General features: G+C 48.3%; 2 protein-coding genes and 1 long non-coding RNA gene across 3 annotated transcripts; 2 read left to right on the top strand and 1 right to left on the bottom strand.

Moving 5' to 3' along the window:
- Positions 1–145: 145 nt before the first annotated feature.
- LOC129554587 (uncharacterized) lies at positions 146–715 on the top strand. The gene is made up of 2 exons (XR_008685615.1): positions 146–342; positions 580–715. It is a non-coding gene; the product is annotated as an uncharacterized LOC129554587 (long non-coding RNA).
- A 1,485-nt stretch (positions 716–2,200) lies between these two features.
- ARFIP2 (ARF interacting protein 2) lies at positions 2,201–7,319 on the bottom strand. Its single transcript, XM_055423495.2, has 8 exons — positions 7,172–7,319; positions 6,224–6,364; positions 5,872–5,968; positions 4,803–4,921; positions 4,405–4,626; positions 3,702–3,859; positions 3,380–3,554; positions 2,201–2,934 (listed from the first exon to the last, which is right to left on the bottom strand). The coding sequence occupies exons 2-8, from the start codon at positions 6,320–6,322 to the stop codon at positions 2,779–2,781; spliced, it is 1,026 nt and encodes a 341-aa protein (XP_055279470.1). The 5' UTR covers positions 6,323–6,364; positions 7,172–7,319; the 3' UTR covers positions 2,201–2,778.
- Positions 7,320–7,415: 96 nt separating this feature from the next.
- Positions 7,416–9,537, top strand: TIMM10B (translocase of inner mitochondrial membrane 10B). Its single transcript, XM_055423493.2, has 3 exons — positions 7,416–7,510; positions 7,710–7,805; positions 7,985–9,537. Exons 1-3 carry the CDS (start codon positions 7,469–7,471, stop codon positions 8,195–8,197), a joined length of 351 nt encoding a protein of 116 aa, XP_055279468.1. The 5' UTR covers positions 7,416–7,468; the 3' UTR covers positions 8,198–9,537.
- Positions 9,538–19,823: the final 10,286 nt, after the last annotated feature.

The following is a 19,823-nucleotide window of genomic DNA, read 5'->3' as shown; positions in this document are numbered from 1 at the left end:
GGGGCCGGGGCGGGGCTGCGGACCAGCCGGAGGAGGGGTCGGCTCGGAGACCGAAGACCCACCCACGCCCCGCCCGCCGCCGAGGAGGCCCCGCCCGCCCCTACCCCACCCGCTCAGATCCCCAGACTCCCCTGAGGCTCCTGCAGGAGGTGCCTCCGCGGTCGGGCTGGGCAACCCTTGAGCCAGATCCCGGATCCCGGACCCCGGATCCTCGATCCCCGCCAGCTGCCTCTGACTCCCGACGGTTCCAGGAAAGGGCAGCGTAGTCGGTCTCAGGGACTGGACGGACGCTCCATTACGAAAAGGCGCCTGGGCAGCAGGGTTTTCGGACTCTGGGAGCGGGTAAGGGCTGCCTCCTGGAGGTGCCCTTCCAGGCAGTCTTGGGGGGCTCCTACGGACTATGCTAGTGTGGTCTCTGCTGAGCGGGGGGAGACAGGGATCGCCTGTGTCTCGGCGCGGATCTCTGGGCGACGGAAGAGCCCCAAAGTGGAAGGGCAGTACCCAGAGCGCTGGGAGAAGGGGCTGACGGCCGAGAAAGACGGGGCTTGATTTGGCTCAAGGTGCCTGACTCTCCCTCAGGAGCCCCCTCGCAAGGAAATTATGGTTCAGACCATCCAGCGACTCCCTTCCGCCATCCAAGACCGGAGCGATTCTCAGAATCATCGCGTTGCGGAAAACCAGTCCCGGCGTAAAATAATAAAAAGTGTAACTGTTAGCAGGGACTGCTTATTATGTGCCAGACACATAACGCATTACCTTAAATATATGATCTTCTTTAATAATCTTCTTTAATACTCATCATCTTAATAGGTAGCTTCTTTCATTAGCCGTGTTTTGCAACGTAAAGAACTGAGGGCCCTCGGCTCCCCAGACAGTAACCCTGTTCACTCAGGTAGAAAGGGATGGAAACAGGGTTTGAGTTCTGCTTGTAGGTCCTGGCTCCAGTTAGGTGGAGCCTCAGAACGTTTCATGTTGAAGTATCCCAGTGACCCGTAAGCTGGGGGCCTGTATGTGGGCCACCCCACTCAATAATCAAACTTGTCAGAAAACTGCACCCTTTGAGGTAGAGGACAATGCTGAATTCTGGAGCATTCTTTGGCCAAGGGATATAGGGCAATGGTACCTGGACCCTGACTAAACGAAAATGCTGTTAGGGAGCTTTCTTGCAACACACAAGGTTCAGGTTTGGGCTCAACACCTGGGTGCAGCAGGGACCCTGAGAAGTGCCTTGGCTTTTCACCTGCCTCAGTTCTGGCACAGGTGCTCTGGTGCCTGTGAATGAGCCTCAGGGTTCATGATTGCTCCGTAATTTGGGGCCAGGGCTAGGAGACTACCCAATATGAGGTGACTTGGGTCTGCAGAACACTGTTTTAAGCCTCACAAGACTTCTTTCCTCAACCCTAAATGTCCCTCATGCCATCAAATATCTGCTGATAAGGCTTCAACAGCACTCTGTTCAAAGGGCAAAAGTCCTTAAGCAGCCTGAAAACGCTCAGCATGATTTGCTACCTTGCCCCTGTAGTCATCCTCTAGCCATTCCCCCTTCATTTCTGCCAAGCTAATTCCTCCCAGTTCCTACTCAGGGCCTTCACATAACACCAGCATCTTTGCCTAAGATACTCTTCCCCTTACTCTTTACCTGGCCGTCATTTAGTTACCCTCAGGTCTCAGCTTTCAAGTTGACATCCCCACCTCCATCCATCTAGGCTCCATCCAGCATCCATCCTCTGTGCTCCCATAGCTCCCTGTACTTCTGTATTCTAGTATTTATCACTGTACTGTAGTTGCCTGGTTACTTGCCTCTATCCCCCACTAGGCCGTAAGCACTGTGGGCAGGGACCGTGTTTTATTCCCTGATGTCTCCCCAGGGTCTAGCGCAGTGCCTGGCAAATAAAAGCATTCAGTAGTGTAAATATTTGCTGTATGAATGAACAGATGATGGAGGTCGGTAGGCCCAACCCCCTCTGGGCCCTGTGTTTTAAGATACATTGTTATCCTGGCACGAGCCTAAAGGGCAAATAAAGCTTTGGCTCCTCCTGGGGCTGGGGGAGGGGACTAGGCTCTCCAGAAACCTGTGACTTCAGCTATCTGGCCCCAGTTCTCCTGAAATGGTAGGATTTTGATGTATGATTAGACTGAGCATTTATCCACCCAGACCACCCTCCTAGAATCCCCCACAAATTGACCTCACTGGGCCTGCTTTTATGAAAGGTTTATTCCTAGTGCTAGGTCCCAATCTTCCAGGGCTCTAAGCACAATTAAACTGGGTGGGCAGGTGAGGGGAGACCCATTCAGATGCATGGCCAAAAATGGGGCTCCCCATATCCCCACCCTTTTGGTCCCAGTCCCCTTCTCTGCAATGGGCACGCATTGAGGAGGGACAAAGGGTACTGGAGGCAACATCATTGGCTCAGGGGAGCCCAAGAAGAGCTGCCATTGGCTGACAGGGCCTTTTGAGGCTCTGCCATTGGTCAGGGGGCACACCCCAGAAACTGGGGATAGGCCTGAGGAGTGATGCCATTGGCCAGGGAGTGGTTTTGTCATAGCCTTTGGCTGTGGAGTGAAAGGAAAAGATCTGGGAATGAAGCCCAGTGGCCAGGAAGATAAAGGACAGGGCTGCAGCTGCTGGGCCTGCAGGCCCCCTGTCAGATCCCAGCCAGGGAAAGGGAACCCAAGCCAGAGTGCAGGTGGCAAGGGATGTCCCATGTCCGAATCTCCCCCACCCTGGGACTACCCCTCCCGATGTCCTTCTTGATAGCCAGGTTGGGCTGGAGTGGCTCACTGCTCCTCTAGCCAGGAGGGCTTCTCAGCTCCTGGAGGCCGCAGCTTGATGTTGAACTGCTGCAGGGTCTGTTCCAGTTGTTTCTGGTTCCCAGCAAAGTAGGCGGACACGGCATTGTGGAAGAGCAGCAGCTGCTTGTGCATCACCTTGATCTGGGGGTCCAGCAGGGTTAGCTGAGACTGGACTCAGACACCCTTTCTGAGGGGCTATGATCCTGAACCCAGATCAGGGGCACAAGGACTCTGCTCTGATGGTGCTTTTGAAGTGGGGGCTGAACTCCACCAAGAGAGTCAAGGGATAAAAGCCTGTAGTAGGAGAAACCTAACTTGCCTGGCTGGGCCAGGGGTTCTGGCACCTAAGCTCAAGGGGTGTTTTTTTCCTAGTTGTGTTCTTGGGATCAGCAGCCAAATCCTCTAATAGAAAAGGGCCAGGGATCAGAGGGAGGATGATAGGGAAAGGTCCAGGGATTGAGTGGGCTGGGGGATGTTCCCACTCCTTAGGCAGGATGCATTTCCCCAATCAGTGATGGGGAGTTTGAGGGGAAGGTCAGTGGTACAGATGGAAAGGTGGGCTGGGTCAAAGGGGTGGGGTTAGCACCTTGTTTTCTTCCAGGAACTTGAGCTTGATGGCCACATCTCCCCGCAGCTTCTCATATTTGTCCCGATGGGCCTGGAAAGTGGCCTGGGCACTCTCAAGTCGACCACGCGTCCCTGCATCCCGGGGGCCTAGGCTCAGCTCCTCTAAGTCTGTCCGGTAGGCATCATATTCCAGCCTGGGGAGGGGGTGATATGGGCTGGTCTCCACCCCTTTGCCCTCCACACATATTCTCCTACTTTTCTCAATTCTTTTGCCCCTAAAGCTCAAACTTTCTCCCATGCCAGCCAACTCCCAAAACCCTAGGCCCTGCCAGTGCCCACACCTGGCAGCCTCATACTGTTTGACAGTCATGAGAGTGTCTTCCATGGTCTTGGTTACCAATGTGTTGATGCTAGAGACAAAGAAGTTCACAGCCCCTAGCAATGTCTCTCCGTTCTTGCACAGCAGCTTCTGCGTCTCTGCATTGTAGCCAAATTCCTCCTGAGGGCAGAAGGAAGGGACAGGCCTTGTAACAATCACCACCTGACTGGAGCTAAAGGGCCCTTCCTCCCCCTCCTCTCCCGGGAGGAAACAGCCAATGACACTGGAACAAGTCAGGACTGCCTCCAGCAAGGCTCTCTTAGCCACAACGTTAGTGGGGCCACCCTGGGGCTGCCTGGGGCAGGAATGTTGGAGTGGGGGGGCTCTCAGATAAGTTCATAGGACTGGAATAGGGAAAGCTAGTGCAGCAGGCAAGGGAGGGGCTCTGATTAGGCTGAGCACAGAAGGCATTCTTGTCAATGCAGAGAAGGGTTACTTGTGAGGCACCTAGTGTGCCGCCTCCCCCACCACCTCCCACTTCTGGACCTCTGTACAAACCCTTAGGCTGCCTCCACAGGTGAGTGCTGCTGGGGGCGGGGCTGGGCCCACCCTGGAGGGGTTCTCCCTCTGGGCTGCAGGAGGGAGGGAGGGAGGGAGGCTGAGGGGTGACTGCCTGGGAGGGCCTGGGCCCAGTCCCCCCACCCTCTTTGGCCTGGCCGAGGCACCTGGAGCTCTGGGGACTTCTGGCTGAGGTCAGCAAAGGCGTCCCCCAGTGCATGCTGGGTCTGCAGCAGGCTGTAGAGGTGGGCTGTCAGTGCCCGGCCCAGCTGCAGGACACTTTCATACTTGCGCTTCGTCTCACGCAGCAGCTCAATCTGCAGCTCCAGCTCCAGGTCCACAGTCCGGGAGCCTCGGCCAAATCGCTCTGATAACAGCTGCTTTGTGCACTAATGGGAAGTGGGGGAGCAGGTCAGAGACCCTAGTACCCTGCCCCCGGAAAAGGCACCTACCCCAGCATCCCCAGGCTTCTGAGTCTCAGCCATAGCTGGGATATTAGGATCTGGAAGATGGGGAAAAGGTACCCAGGGCAGTTTGGGGGAAGGGAGAGGTGCTTGAATCCCACCTTATATGTATTGATGCCCCATTTCTTGACGATGTCGAACTTCTCTCCAGCGATGCCCCGAGCCACCTCATCTCCAGGGCCAGCAGGAGTAGCATTGTGAGATGGATGGCGGCCAGACCCTAAAGGACCAAGTTCTCTGACACCAGTCTCTCTCAGATACAATCAGACACCTCTGTGGTTCCCCCCGCCACTCCCCTCCCAGCACATCAAAATGACTTCCCTGAAGCAGCAGAAGCTAGAGACAATTAGATTCTATTACTCACTCAGGAGAAACTTATACATTGTGCCCTGAGACCCAAATCCCAATACACACTGGCCTCTTCTTAAAGTGAGGGTTGGAAAAGAGAGGGAGTGGCACGTGTACAGGGGTGGGTAGAGGAAACAGCAGGAAGTAGGCCCAGTATGGGGTGACTGCTCATGGATGGTGAGTCCAGCAAACAGAAAACCCGGTTGACAACTCCCATGTTGATTCTAGTCAGCATGAGATTCACAACTGTTTGTTCTTCTAAACATTAAGCGTCAAATTAAAACTCTGAGAAGCCTCACAAAGTTCCAAATCAGATTCAGGCTCTAGAGCAGGTTAGGGGGAAGGAGAGCTACGAAACAGAGTTCTTTGCTTGTCTTAGGTAGTGACAGCAGGGGCTGTCACTGCAAGCGGGAGCAGAAGGACAACTCTGGGAGCTGGCTTTGGGCTGAGATTCCATAAGGCTCATACAACAGAGGTTCCAAGGATCTCCAAACAAAATGCAAGCCTTCTTAGACATAGTCTATGCTTCCACAGTCTAGGACTTCCCTGGTGGCTCGGACGGTAAAGAGTCTGCCTGCAGTGCGGGAGACCTGGGTTCAATCCCTGGGTCAGGAAGATACCCTGGAGTAGGAAATGGCAACCCACTCCAGTATTCAAGCTTGGGAAATCCCTTGGTCAGGGGTGCCTGGCAGGCTACAATCCATGGGGTCTCAAAGAGTCAGACACGACTGAGCGACTTCACTTTGAACTTTTGATGCTCCCTGGAACCATCCCTCTCCCCATCTCCGTTCAAGCACCCTGTCCTATTCTGATCATTCATACCTGTGGGGATGAGTCCATCACCAGAGCCCCCATAGCCACCAGACACAATGCTGGTTTCATTGAGGTTGGGTCCTGACACCATCACCTGCTGGAGGTCCTATAGGCCAGAGAAGAGGGGGCTTCAGGAACATAGGGGCAGCTGAAGCATTTGGGGGGTGAAAACAAGCTTGGATTGAAGCATCATAGAGAGAGCACACAAGGGAAGTCTGCACAGAATCAGAACAAAGATTTGTAAAAAGATTGAAGGGAGTTAGGTAAGTTAGGGGAAGGCTACTGGAACAGAGGTGAGAGTTCAGGGTTTATGAGTTGGGATTCCTCAATTGAAACAATATGAAGAATCAAACAGAAGCACCTGCTCCAGCCCATCATCCTCAGGAAGCTGCCCAGCTTCACCGTTCCCATGGATGGGGATCTCCATTGTGGCTGCCTTCCCTAGGATCCCGTCCGTCATGGCGAGCGAAGGGACTGGAGTCAAGGTCTCCAACCCAGCGCCCTGCAAAACCCAACACAGACAGCTCTGGAGACTGGCCAGTACTCCAAAGAGGAAGGTCTCCCCCTACCATTTTAGAGGTTGTCCCAGGGCTTCAGAGTTCTGGGGTTTTGGCCACCACTCTTCCCTGAACTCTGTGTATTTCTCCCCTCCAAGGTGCATATTTGTACACAGGCAAACCCAGGCCTCAGGTGTGCCTGACCTGAGGTCATGTCCCCATGAACCCCTCACCCTACCAGGACTCCACTGATTATTCACTCAATCAATCACTCCACAGATATTTAATGAGTGCCTACTATGTGTCACACACTATCTCAGACAGTGGAGATACAGCAGCGAACAAGAAAGATAAAGTCTGTGTTCTCAAGAAGCGCATCCCCATGCAGGTGTTTCTCCCCATCAGGAGATTAACCCCTTTCCCCGAGCTCAGGTGTCTACTCCCATTCAGGCATGCTCACCACTGTTTGGCTGTTCACACTCCTTTCGTGTTTCTTCCCTTTCCAGCAGGTGGTCTCCCCCTCCTCCATCCCATGCACCTCCTCTTCCTCCGGCCCTGCCCCCCCAGGCCTTAGTTGAATCAGTTGGTCTAAGTTCTCGACCTCTGGGAAAAAACCTCTTTTTTCCCAGGACATAGGGAGGTGATCCCTTCCAAAGTCAGTTTAGTTTCCCCAGGTGTGTGAGTCTCCGCCCTCCCCCACATACACCTGGGCATCAGGTGTGTCCTCATCCTTCCCCAGGGCTCAGAGGCATCTTGCCCTCTGGTCAGGTTCGTGCATTCAACGTGCCCTCGCCCATGCATGTCCCTCTCACCTCTGGCCGGGCCGCTCTTCCCCTCAGGGCGCCAGGCCCGGGCCGCGCGGGGACCTCCGGCTCCAGTTCCCGTCGCGATCCTAGCAGCAGGTCAGGGACTCGGTGGAAGTGACGTCTCCACCCGGGCAGAAGAAGCCGGCCACGTCGCAGATTATGAGGGCGGAAGTGACGTTGACACGCGGGGCGGGGCGATCCTGGAGCTAACCCTTCTGTCCCTGGGGAGCTACGAGACGTCACTTCCGGGGCGTTACCGAGAAGCTGAGAAGGAAGTGACCTAGAGCTCACGCCGCTGGCGTGATGGAGCAGCAGCAGCAGCAGCAGCAGCAGCAATTAAGAAACGTGAGTGGGAGCTAAGTCGCTTTAGGGCCATGCGTTCAACTAGCATCCGTGTCTGCATAGCGGGAACCCCAAATAGCCAAGCATCTGAGGGCTGGGAACGTCGGGCCGTTGGGCGCGGTCCTGGGAAAGCTCGGGCGGCGCGGCCTTGAATTAAGATGTGGCCCCTCTTCGCTGAGTTCCTTGTCCCCCTTCCTCTCAGCTGCGGGACTTCCTTTTGGTCTACAATCGGATGACAGAACTCTGCTTCCAGCGCTGCGTGCCCAGCCTGCACCACCGAGCTCTGGATGCAGAGGAGGTTAGGTGGGGCACTGAGTGGGGGAATTACCCTCGACCCTCAAGAGTTAACAGTAGACCGCTTTTCACTTCCCCTCCCTCTGGCCCCGGCCTTTCTGTGACCCTCGCCCCTAGGCTGGAGTTGCGGCAGGACCTGACAGGACTCCTTTGACTTCTGCTTCCATCCTGTCTTCCCTCCAGGAGGCATGTCTGCACAGCTGTGCCGGGAAGCTGATCCATTCTAATCACCGCCTCATGGCCGCTTACGTGCAGCTCATGCCTGCCCTTGTACAGCGCCGCATGGCAGACTACGAGGCTGCCTCAGCTGTGCCACATGCTGCTGCTGAACAACCGGAAACCTCACCATCCGGCAGCTCGCCATCCGCCAACCTCGGGAAAGGAGGCGCTGGATGAACCCTCAAATTGAAGGAGTCAGTGGACCTAGGGCTGGGTGCAGCCTGTGTATAGCAAGTGAGGAGTTGGCCGAGAGCTGGGTACTGTTGCTCCTTTTCATGGAGCTAATAAACCCACTTTTCCTCTGTTTGGTTTATATTCTGGGCAAGGAAGTTTTGCCCACATTGTTGGCACCATCTTCATTATTCTGTCAGTTAATGCTTCAGCCCTGGAAGCAGAGAAATTGCCTTCTGTTTGTAGAAGGAAAGCCTATAGCCAGGCATCTGGTTAAAGCAAGGTCTGAGGGTACAGTTTTAAGACTGGTAATAGCAACAAGTTGGTTGCCCCGATGAAAGGAAATGGGAACTCTTATCTAGCTGTCCTTAAATCTGTCTGACTGAAACGGCTCGCCTGGAGATATCTTGGAAAACAGATTAAGAATCCACAGGGCTTTTAGGCATTACCTCCTGGGAAGTCAGTAGCGTCAGACAGAGATGAAACCTGTAAGAATTCAGGGGTGTTCTGGAACATCAAGCACTTCCTCAAGATGTTACTCACTTAATATTTTCTGTCTTCTTAGGATGAGCAGTTAAACCTTTAAATAAAATCTGTGTTCTTGTCTTCAGGAGCAGTCAGAAAGGGGAAAACTTGTGGAACCATATTCTGCAATACATTCAGACTTGAGGGATAAAAACCTAAGGGAGAAGTAGGTGGTGATGGTTATGGAAAGAAAAGGGAAGAAAGTAAAATCTTCAGGACTTCTTGAATGTTACCTTATGTCTCACTTCTTGCCTATAATCTCCTAACTCCATCTCTTCCTCTACCCCTTCGTGTTCCCACTGTGCCTTTTTTTAAGTACAACCACCCACAAAGCAGATATTTTCACCCCTGTACGTATCAGGATGTTGAAAATGCAGATCTGACTTTAAAATCCATGTTTTCTTTACTCCACCAGGCTGCCTTTCAAAATATCTTTTGAGTACCCATTTTGTATAGGTTCTGATATAGGTATTACTCTCACTCAACAGGTGAGGAAGCAAGAATGCAGTATGTACCGGAAGCCCACCTTATACACAGTTACCTGTGGAGAAAAGTAGCTCTCTTTATTAGAACAAATCTTGTACAGGTTTATTAAGAACCTTTCTTAACAAAAAAGTTGTTGACCAGAAACTTTCCTACTGAGTGGCCTCATGTTTGCCCAATAAAGTCTCTTGGAAAGTATAAATGCAGATGAAACCACTTGTGAATTTCCCAAGTCCCAAAGACGAGAACAGGGACCTGGAATACTGTGGTGATGGTCAAAAGATTCTTCCACATCAACATTTATGTATATCCTTTCAATAAACTTCTGATGTGAATTATCTGTTCCCATGTCACATAATTGAGTAATTGCTGGAGAAGGGTTAACAACACAGATCTGTCTGACTCTTAAAGCCTATGTTCTTTTTTGCCCTTTGCTGGGTTCTTAGTTTCCTAACCAGGCAGTGAACCTCTGACCATAACTACTAGACAAGGAATTACCAAGTCTGTATTCTTCGAGCTTCCGAAGTTTGTTTGCTCATCTGCAGTCATCCTTTCCCTAGGCATGGAAAAATAAGTGTTTCTCAATCTGATCCACCAGTTAGTTCCTTAACTTTTCAATCTCTTCTGTGTATAAATGTGTTCAGTATTTATGAAAAAAACCTTATTCCTACGATCTTCTATTGTCACTGAAGTCTCCCTCAGGTCTTGGCATAAAAAGTGTTAGTCATTGGCATAATGAGAGCAATGTGACATTTCAAGCACAACACAATGATAAACATTGATAAAGCTTTATCATTTTTTCACCAACATAACTTGAGACAGGGTTATTCTTGCCATTGTGGCTTTAGAACTTAACTGCCCACTCATTTGTCAAGTCTCCTTCCTTTGGGCCTATTCAACTCTACCACCCTCTATTAGAACTTATCCTTAATAACTACCACTTGCCTGGGAAACCCCATAGACAGAGGAGCCTGGTGGGTTACAATCCATGGGGTTCAAAGAGTTGGACACGACAGCACAGCACAGCAGCCTTTACTGAAATAGTTCGTGAGCTCACCCTAGCTCACCAAGTGACCTTCATGTCCCTGAATCTGGTGGCTATTTCTCCAGCTTACTTCATTTCTCAGTGGCATCTGGTACTATTGACTAGTTCCTCATCAACACTCACTGGAGTCTGTGATTCCACACATGGTTTTACTACTACCTCTGGCCACAGCTTCTTAGCCTCCTTTGTAGGATTACCTGCCTCCACCCATTAAATCTAAAAGTTTCACTAGGTCCTGTTCTTTCTCAGTCTAGTTTTTCTGGGATTGTTTCATCCTCATGCTGAGCCCTAGTTACTGATGACTCAGATCTCTCCTCTGAGCTACTTGATTGATGTCTCCACTTAGGTGCTTCAAAAACATCCCAATTCAACATGTTTTCTGATAAATTTTTCCTCCTGTGCCTGGTACTCAACCAGTTGCAGAAACTAGAAACCTCACTCATCCCTTCACTCAACTGCCAAAATCCTATCAGATTAAATTTCTAAAAATCCCTTGATTCTGTCTGCTTCTCTTCATCATCACAATCTCACCAGGATTATTGCAATTCCTGCTGCTTCTCGTACTCACTTTTGCAGCCCTCCAATCTATTCTCCATGCATCAGCCAGAAGACACAAACTGATGCTTAAGACCTTGCAGTAGCTTCCCGTTTTTAGAATAATAAAAACACATTCTGTACGTGACCTACAAGGCCCTGCATGATCCAGTCCCTGCCTATCTCAGCTTAATCTTGTCAGTAACTGTCAAACACTGGACAGTTAATACTGTTTGTTGAATTGAAAGGAACCACGCACCTCACTCTGAGTTCTAACCACTCTGGCCTTTCAGTTCCTCGAGCCTGTCATACCTGATTCCTTTGTACCTGCTGTTTCCTGACTTGCAGTGCTTTCCCCCTTTCCCCACCTCATTTCTACTCATTCTTGAGTTCTCAGTTCAAATACTTTCCTCAAATAACTCATCCCAGACTCCAGCTCCCATAAATGCTTCTGCTTTTGGCGTGTAGCACTTGTCCACTTGGTAATTATAAACCCCGTGAGGTCAGAGTCCTTGTCTGTATTGCTCACCATTGTATCCTTATCACCATGCCTGGCACATAAAAGTGCTTGATAAATATTTGTTGAATGAGTATCTTTCAGTCTTCCTAGCTCAATCAACTATTTATATAATAAGAGACCTTTAATCAAAAGGGACAGCAATGAATCTGCATTTGACATTTTGCCAATGATTTTGAAGTTTTTTTCATTCAAAATTTCACTTTTTGTATCTTCCTTAATGAGATAAGTCAACACCCCAAAACCTCTGTCTGCAGCAAATTATTCAGATCTTACTATGTGGGAGGCTGGGAAATGTTATCTTTAATCTTACTAGTCATTTACCCAGTTAAAAGTGGGAGGTTCTGGGGCTTCCCTGGTGGCTCAGTGGTGAAGAATCTGCCTGCCAATGCAGGGGATACGAGTTTGCCACATAGGGAATATGCCACATGCCACAGGACAACTAAGCCTGCATGCCACAACTACTGAAGCCTGGGCACCTAGAGCCCATGCTCCACAACAAGAGAAATCACTGCAATGAGAGGCCTGTGTACTGCAACTAGAGAGTAGCCTCCAGCCCACTGCAGCTAGAGAAGACCTGAGTGCAGCAGCAAAGACCCAGTGCAGCCATAAAGATACATAAATAAAGATTTTTTTTTTTTAACTTTGAGGTTCTGTTACTAAGAAAAGAATGGCTACTGGAAGGTACTGCCAATCCACTTTCCATACTAACCAAGAGTGATTCTTGTAAAATAGAAATTTAACCATGGTACTCATCTACTTAACGCTTTCCATGACCTTCAGACTCCTCCTCACAACTGAAGCTTTCTCTGATGGGCTCTGGCCTCATCTTCAGCCAGCTTTTGACTCTCTTATCCTTGGTTATAAAGGAATCAATTTACTTGCAGTGTTCAGACACATCCTGCTAACTCTGGACTCTTTGTTTTTCTGGTTATGCCCCACATTCTTCCATATGTTTATAATAAATCACAAATACTTGAGTGACTGCTTTTACCAACATTGTTAATGAGAAAGGCAGTCGTTTTCTTGGAACTCAATGTGGGTATGGTGAAGGTCAATATAGAACAAGCAATCACAACTGTGACGTATGTCATGAAGAAGAAATACGCATTGTAATGAGAACAGACAGTAGTACTAACTTAACTGTGTGTGGGATGAAGAACTTCCCTGGGAAAATGATTCTGAAGGGGAGACTTGAAAGATAAATTAGAATTAGCCAGGCAATAGACAGGGGGAAGTGCTGCCCTCTTTTCCACCTTTCCTGTTTAGATGCCACCTTTTACTAATTCAGTTCAGTTCAGTTCAGTCGCTCGGTCATGTCCGACTCTCCGCGACCCCATGAATCACAGCACGCCAGGCCTCCCTGTCCATCACCAACTCCCGGAGTACACTCAAACTCATGTCCACAGAGTCGGTGATGCCATCCAGCCATCTCATTCTCAGTCGTCCCCTTCTCCTCCCGCCCCCAACCTTTCCCAGCATCAGAGTCTTTTCCAGTGAGTCAACTCGTCGCATGAGGTGGCCAAAGTATTGCAGTTTCAGCTTTAGCATCAGTCCTTCCAATGAACATCCAGGATTGATCTCCTTTAGAATGGACTGGTTGGCTCTCCTTGCAGTATAAGGGACTCTCAAGAGTCTTTACTAATTACCCTATTTATCAGCTTATCACTTTTTTCGGTTGGGAGACTGTGTGGCCTCACTTATGGGATCTTAGTTCCTTGACCAGGGATGGAACCCATGTCCTCTGCAGTGAAAGCAGTGAGTCCTAACCACCAGACCACCAGGGAACTCCCTTAATTACCCTATTTAAAATAGCAACCCATTCTCTCCTCAGATGGCCCTTACTGAACCTTTTTCTGTCTCATTCACCATTATGTCCACAGCAGTTGGTAGAGTGCCATAAGCAACAACAAAAATACATAGTTTGCACAAATCAATTATATCACATGCTTATTATCTACCGGGTTCTAATTTCACCTTTTTATATAACAACTCATTTAATTCTCATGACAACACTGTAAAGTAAGTACTATTATCTTCATCTTACACACAGAAAAATGAAACTGCAGAAAAATATCTCACAACTAGTAATTGGTGGAGTCAAGTGTTCAGCCCAGTCTGACTTCCAGAGTCTGACCTCTTTCTCACTAATGAAGATTGCTGTACATTTATGCATTTGTTCCACAAATATTTTCTGGTCACCTACTCATGGTGCCTAGCACTAGAGAGAGCAGAGAGCAGTCATAATCTGTCACCATGGAGCTTAGACTTCTAGTCAGGGGAAACAGACAAGAAGCAGTTAACAACGTACTGATATGAGATGGTAATGGGTGCTATGGAGAAAATTAATGCAGAGTAAGAAGGACAAGGAAGATGGGGATACTGTTGCTATTTTATGCTAGGTTGTCAGAGAAGAACTCACTAATGAGGTCTCGAAGCCAAAACTTGAAATGAGGGAGCAGGCCTTGGGGACATCTGGAAGAAGAGTGTTCACTGAGCTATAGCCTCTAGTTGACCCAGCATCCATTGTCCCCTTCTTCCTTTACTAATTGAACCCCTGACTTTAACCCAGACAGATGGTTGCTGAAAATAAAGATCAAATTCTGTAGCTTTCGTTGCAGCTAGGTGTGTCCATGTGACGAATGATGTATGCATTGCTAGATTGTGCTCTTAAGGGTAAGCGCATGCCTTCTCCTGCTCTTTCCCCCATCTCACTACTTGGGATGGGGCTCAACACACATGCTGGTGAACTCTCTTGGACTTTGAAGACAGGGACCGCTTCCTTGAAGAAGGCAGAACAACTCAAAGGCTGCCATTTAAGCCCCAGATTTACTTATACTTGGACAGTTCTATGAGAGAAAAAATAAACTTCTGTTTAAGCCCTTGTATTTGGGGGGTCTTTTTGTTATTACAGCATATGTGTAGTAGACAGAATGTTAACATGGTGCCCAAGATTCCCCACCCCACTGTGTACACACCATGTATAAGCCCCAGGACTGTGGATATGACAGATTCTGCTTCTGATTCAGTTCAGTTCAGTTCAGTTCAGTCGCTCGGTCGTGTCCTACTCTCCGCGACCCCATGAATCACAGCATGCCAGGCCTCCCTGTCCATCACCAACTCCCGGAGTTCACTCAAACTCATGTCCACAGAGTCGGTGATGCCATCCAGCCATCTCATTCTCGGTCGTCCCCTTCTCCCGCCCCCAGCCTTTCCCAGCATCAGAGTCTTTTCCAGTGAGTCAACTCGTCGCATGAGGTGGCCAAAGTACTGCAGTTTCAGCTTTAGCATCAGTCCTTCCAATGAACACCCAGGACTGATCCCCTTTAGGATGGACTGTTTGGATCTCCTTGTGGTACAAGGGACTCTCAAGAGTCTTCTCCAACACCACAGTTCAAAAGCATCAATTCTTCGGCGATCAGCTTTCTTTACAGTCCAACTCTCACATCCATACATGACCACGGGAAAAACCATAGCCTTGACTAGACAGACCTTGGTTGGCAAAGTAATGTCTCTGCTTTTTAATATATTATCAAGGTTGATCATAACTTTCCTTCCAAGGAGTAAGCGTCTTTTAATTTCCTGGCTGCAATCAGCATCTGCAGTGATTTTGGAGCCCAAAAAAACAAAGTCTGACACTGTTTCCACTGTTTTTCCATCTATTTCCCATGAAGTGATGGGACCAGATGCCATGATCTTTGTTTTCTGAATGTTGAGCTTCAAGCCAACCTTTTCACTCTCCTCTTTTACTTTCATCAAGAGGCTTTTGAGTTCCTCTTCACTTTCTGCCATAAGGGTAGTGTCATCTGCATATCTGAGGTTATTGATATTTCTCCCAGCAATCTTGATTCCAGCCTGTGCTTCTTCCAGCCCAGCGTTCCTCATAATGTACTCTGCATATAAGTTAAATAAGCAAGGTGACAATATACAGCCTTGACGCACTCCTTTTCCTATTTGGAACCAGTCTGTTGTTCCATGTACAGTTCTGACTGTTGCTTCCTGACCTGCATACAGGTTTCTCAAGAGGCAGGTCAGGTGGTCTGGTATTCCCATCTCTTTCAGAATTTTCCACAGTTTACTGTGATCCACACAGTCAAAGGCTTTGGCATAGTCAATGAAGCAGAAATAGATGTTTTTCTGGAACTCTCTTGCTTTCTCCATGATCCAGCGGATGTTGGCAATTTGATCTCTGGTGCCTCTGCCTTTTCTAAAACCTGCTTGAACATCTGGGAGTTCACGGTTCACATATTGCTGAAGCCTGGCTTGGAGAATTTTGAGCATGACTTTACTAGCTTGTGAGATGAGTGCAATTGTGCGGTAGTTTGAGCATTCTTTGGCATTCCCTTTCTTTGGGATTGGAATGAAGACTGACCGTTTCCAGTACTGTGGCCACTGCTGAGTTTTCCAAATTTGCTGGCATATTGAGTGCAGCACTTTCACAGCATCATCTTTCAAGATTTGAAATAGCTCAACTGGAATTCCATTACCACCACTAGCTTTGTTCGTAGTGATGCTCTCTAAGGCCCACTTGACTTCACATTCCAAGATGTCTGGCTCTAGGTCAGTGATCACGTTATCGTGACTATCTTGGTCCTGAAGATCTTTTTTGTACAGTTCTTCTGTGTATTCTTGCCACCTCTTCTTAATATCTTCTGCTTCTGCTGGCCCGGCGGCGCAGACGCGAGAGATGCCGGAGGCGCGGCCGAGAGGAGCTACCCAACGCCTGAGGCCAGGGCCAGTGGCCGAGAGGAGCTGCCCCACGTCCAACAGGCGGTGGCAGCGTGGGCGCAGGAGGGCCGAGAGGAGCTACTCCACGTTCAAGGTCAGGAGGGGCGGCCTTGAGGAGATACCCCTCGTCCAAGTTAGGTACAGCGGCTGCACTTTGCTGGAGCGGCTGTGAGGAGATTTTCCAAGACCGAGGTAAGAGAAACCCAAATAAGACGGTAGGTATTGGGAGGGGGCATCAGAGGGCAGACATACTGAAATCATAATCACAGGAAACTAGTTGATCTGATCACATGGACCACAGCTGAATGTGGTCCACTGGAGAAGGAAATGGCAAACCACTTCAGTATACTTGCCTTGAGAACCCCATGAACAGTATCAAAGGGCAAAATGATAGGATACTGAATGAGGAATTCCCCAGGTCGGTAGGTGCCCAGTATGCTACTGGAGATCAGTGGAGAAGTAACTCTAGAAGGAATAAAGGGATGGAGCAAAAACAAAACCAATACCCAGTTGTGGATGTGACTGGTGATAGAAGCAAGGTCTGGTGCTGTAAAGAGCAATATTGCATAGGAACCTGGAATGTTAGGTCCATGAATCAAGGCAAATTGGAAGTGGTCAAACAGGAGATGGCAAGAGTGAACATAGACATTCTAGGAATCCGTGAATTAAAATGGACTGGAATGGGTGAATTTAACTCAGGTGATCATTATATCTACTACTGTGGGCAGGAATCCCTTAGAAGAAATAGAGTAGCCATCATGGTCAACAAAAGAGTCCGAAATGCAGTACTTGGATGCAATCTCAAAAACGACAGAATGATTTCTGTTCGTTTCCAGGGCAAACAATTCAATATTACAGTAATCCAAGCCTATGCTCCAACCAGTAACGCTGAAGAAGCCGAAGTTGAACAGTTCTATGAAGACCTACAAGACCTTTTAGAACTAACACCCAAAAAAGATGTCCTTTTCATTATAGGGGACTGGAATGCAAAAGTAGGAAGTCAAGAAACACCTGGAGTAACAGGCAAATTTGGCCTTGGAGCACAGAATGAAGCAGGGCAAAGGCTAATAGAGTTTTAAGAGAATGCACTGGTCATAGCAAACACCCTCTTCCAACAACACAAGAGAAGACTCTACACATGGACATCACCAGATGGTCAACACCGAAATCAGATTGATTATATTCATTGCAGCCAAAGATGGAGAAGCTGTATACAGTTAGCAAAAACAAGACCAGGAGCTGACTGTGGCTCAGATCATGAACTCCTTATTGCCAAATTCAGACTGAAATTGAAGAAAGTAGGGAAAACCACTAGACCATTCAGATATGACTTAAATCAAATCCCTTATGATTATACAGTGGAAGTGAGGAATAGATTTAAGGGTCTAGATCTGATAGATAGAGTGCCTGATGAACTCTGGACGGAGGTTCGTGACATTGTAAAGGAGACAGGGACCAAGACCATCCCCATGGAAAAGAAATGCAAAAAAGCGAAATGGCTGTCTGAGGAGGCCTTACAAATAGCTGTGAAAAGAAGAGAAGCAAAAGGCAAAGGAGAAAAGGAAAGACATAAGCATCTGAATGCAGAGTTCCAAAGAATAGCAAGGAGAGATAAGAAAGCCTTCCTCAGTGATCAATGCTTCTCTGATTAGGTTGTGTTATGTGACATACTTGACTGTAAGAAAAGGAGATTATCTGGATAGGCCAGGCTTCAGTCAGTTCAGTTCAGTTCAGTCGCTCTAACCACGTTTTAAAAGGAGGGAGTTTTCAAGACTTCTCTGGTAGTTCAGTGACTGAGACCATGCTCCCAATGCAAGGGGCCCAGGCTTGATCCCTGGTCAGGAACCAGACCCCACATGCTACAACAAAGACCTGGCACAGCCAAATAAATAAATAAATAAAAGGCAGGCAGAAGAGAATGTCAGAGAGATTTGAAACATAAGAAGGGTTTGAGGCACTGTGCCTGATTTGAAGATGAAGATACCATATGGCAAAAAAAGACTGGTGGCCTCTTGGATGGCGCAGAGAGTAGCCCCTGATGCCCAGGAGGAATCGGGGACCCCATCCCATAACTACAAGAAACTGAAAAGTGCCAAGAACAAGAATGAGCTTGGGGACTTCCCTGGCCATCCAATGGTTAAGACTCTGCACTTCCATACACACATGCACAAAAAAACAGAATGTGCTTGGAGGATTTTCCCCCAGAGCCTCCAGACAAGAACTCAGTCCAACCAACAGCTAGATTTCAGGCTTATGATATCCTGAGCAGAGAACACGGTCAAGCCATGCTGAGGGCACTGACATACAGAACTGTGAGATACTAAATGGGTGTTGCTTTCAAGCTGCTTAGTTTGTGGCAGTTGGTTATACCGCCACAGAAAACTTGTCTGTCTCTTAAAGGATTGATAGGCAGAGATGCACCGTACTAAGGCTCTGGGGTGGGAGCGTGCTGGGTGTGATTCTGTGAACGGGGAGAGAAGGACAGAGTTCACAGAGGTAGTAGCCAGCTAAGCAGTAGCAATTTGGCCTTGTAGGACTTCCTGAGGGAATGAGATGATAAAACATTAGTGAGTTTGAGCAGAGTAGTGATATGATCTGCCTGTATTTGAAAAAGGGCACTGGCTGGTCTGGTCTAAAAAGAACAGATTGTATGGGCAAGGGTGGAGGCCAAGAGATCAGTTAGAAGGTGATGGAATAATCCAGGTAAGAGGTGATAGTGGCCTAGACCAAGGTTTAGCTCTTTGGTGGTGTTCAGTCACTCAGCCATGTCTGACTCTTTGGGACTCCGCGGACGGCAGCACCAGGCTTCCCTTTCCTTCACTATCTTAGTGACTTAGTGGGTTTAGCTCTTAGTGGTGAGAAATACTTGGATTTTGGATATATTTTGAAATTACAGTTTCACAGAATTTTTGCTGAACAATTAAACATGGGATGTGTGCAGGGGTGGGGTTGGGGAACTATCAAGAGGACATTTCATGCAAAGATGGGCACAATGAAGGACAGAAACAGTATGGACCTAACAGAAGCAAAAGATATTAAGAAGAGGTGGCAAGAATACACAGAAGAACTATACAAAAAAGATCTTCATGACCCAGATAACCACAATGGTGTGATCACTCACCTAGAGCCACAAATCCTGGAATTCAAAGTCAAGTGAGCCTTACGAAGCATCACTACAAACAAAGCTAGTGGAGGTGATGGAATCCAGCTGAGTTATTTCAAGTCTTAAGAGATTATGCTGTTAAAGTGCTGCACTCAATATGCCAGCAAATTTGGAAAACTCAGCAGTGGCCACAGGACTGGAAAAGGTCAGTTTTCATTCCAATCCCAAAGAAAGGCAATGCCAAAGAATGTTCAAACTACCACACAATTACACTCATCTCACGCGCTAGTAAAGTAATGCTCAAAATTCTCCAAGAGAGTTAAGCCTGGCTTGGATCAAGGAGTTTGTCTTACTTGGAATTTTTGCTAAGGGTGTGGTAGTCTAGATGGATACATGCAAGTGTGTGTTGGGTGGGGTCGGGTGTCCCAAACACCCCTGTTGTAAATGCCCATAGCAACTTACAGGCTCAATAATAGATAAACAAGTATATGGACTACACCTGCCCATGATACCCTCAGGATTGCTACTTTCCCAAATCTCCCAGGTTCAGTACCTGAACCAAGAACTTCCAGATGTTCAAGCTGGATCTAGAAAACACAGAGGAACAGAGATCAAATTGCCAGCATCTATTGGATCATAGAAAAAGTCAGAGAGTTTCAGAAAAACATCTAATTCTGCTTTATTGACTATGCCAAAA

This window comes from Moschus berezovskii, chromosome 14 (assembly GCF_049115385.1).
Source record: "Moschus berezovskii isolate FMDL1 chromosome 14, NW_MosBer_1.0, whole genome shotgun sequence".
In the NCBI taxonomy this organism is placed as follows: Eukaryota; Metazoa; Chordata; class Mammalia; order Artiodactyla; family Moschidae; genus Moschus; species Moschus berezovskii.
This window is presented reverse-complemented; position numbering and strand designations above follow the sequence as displayed.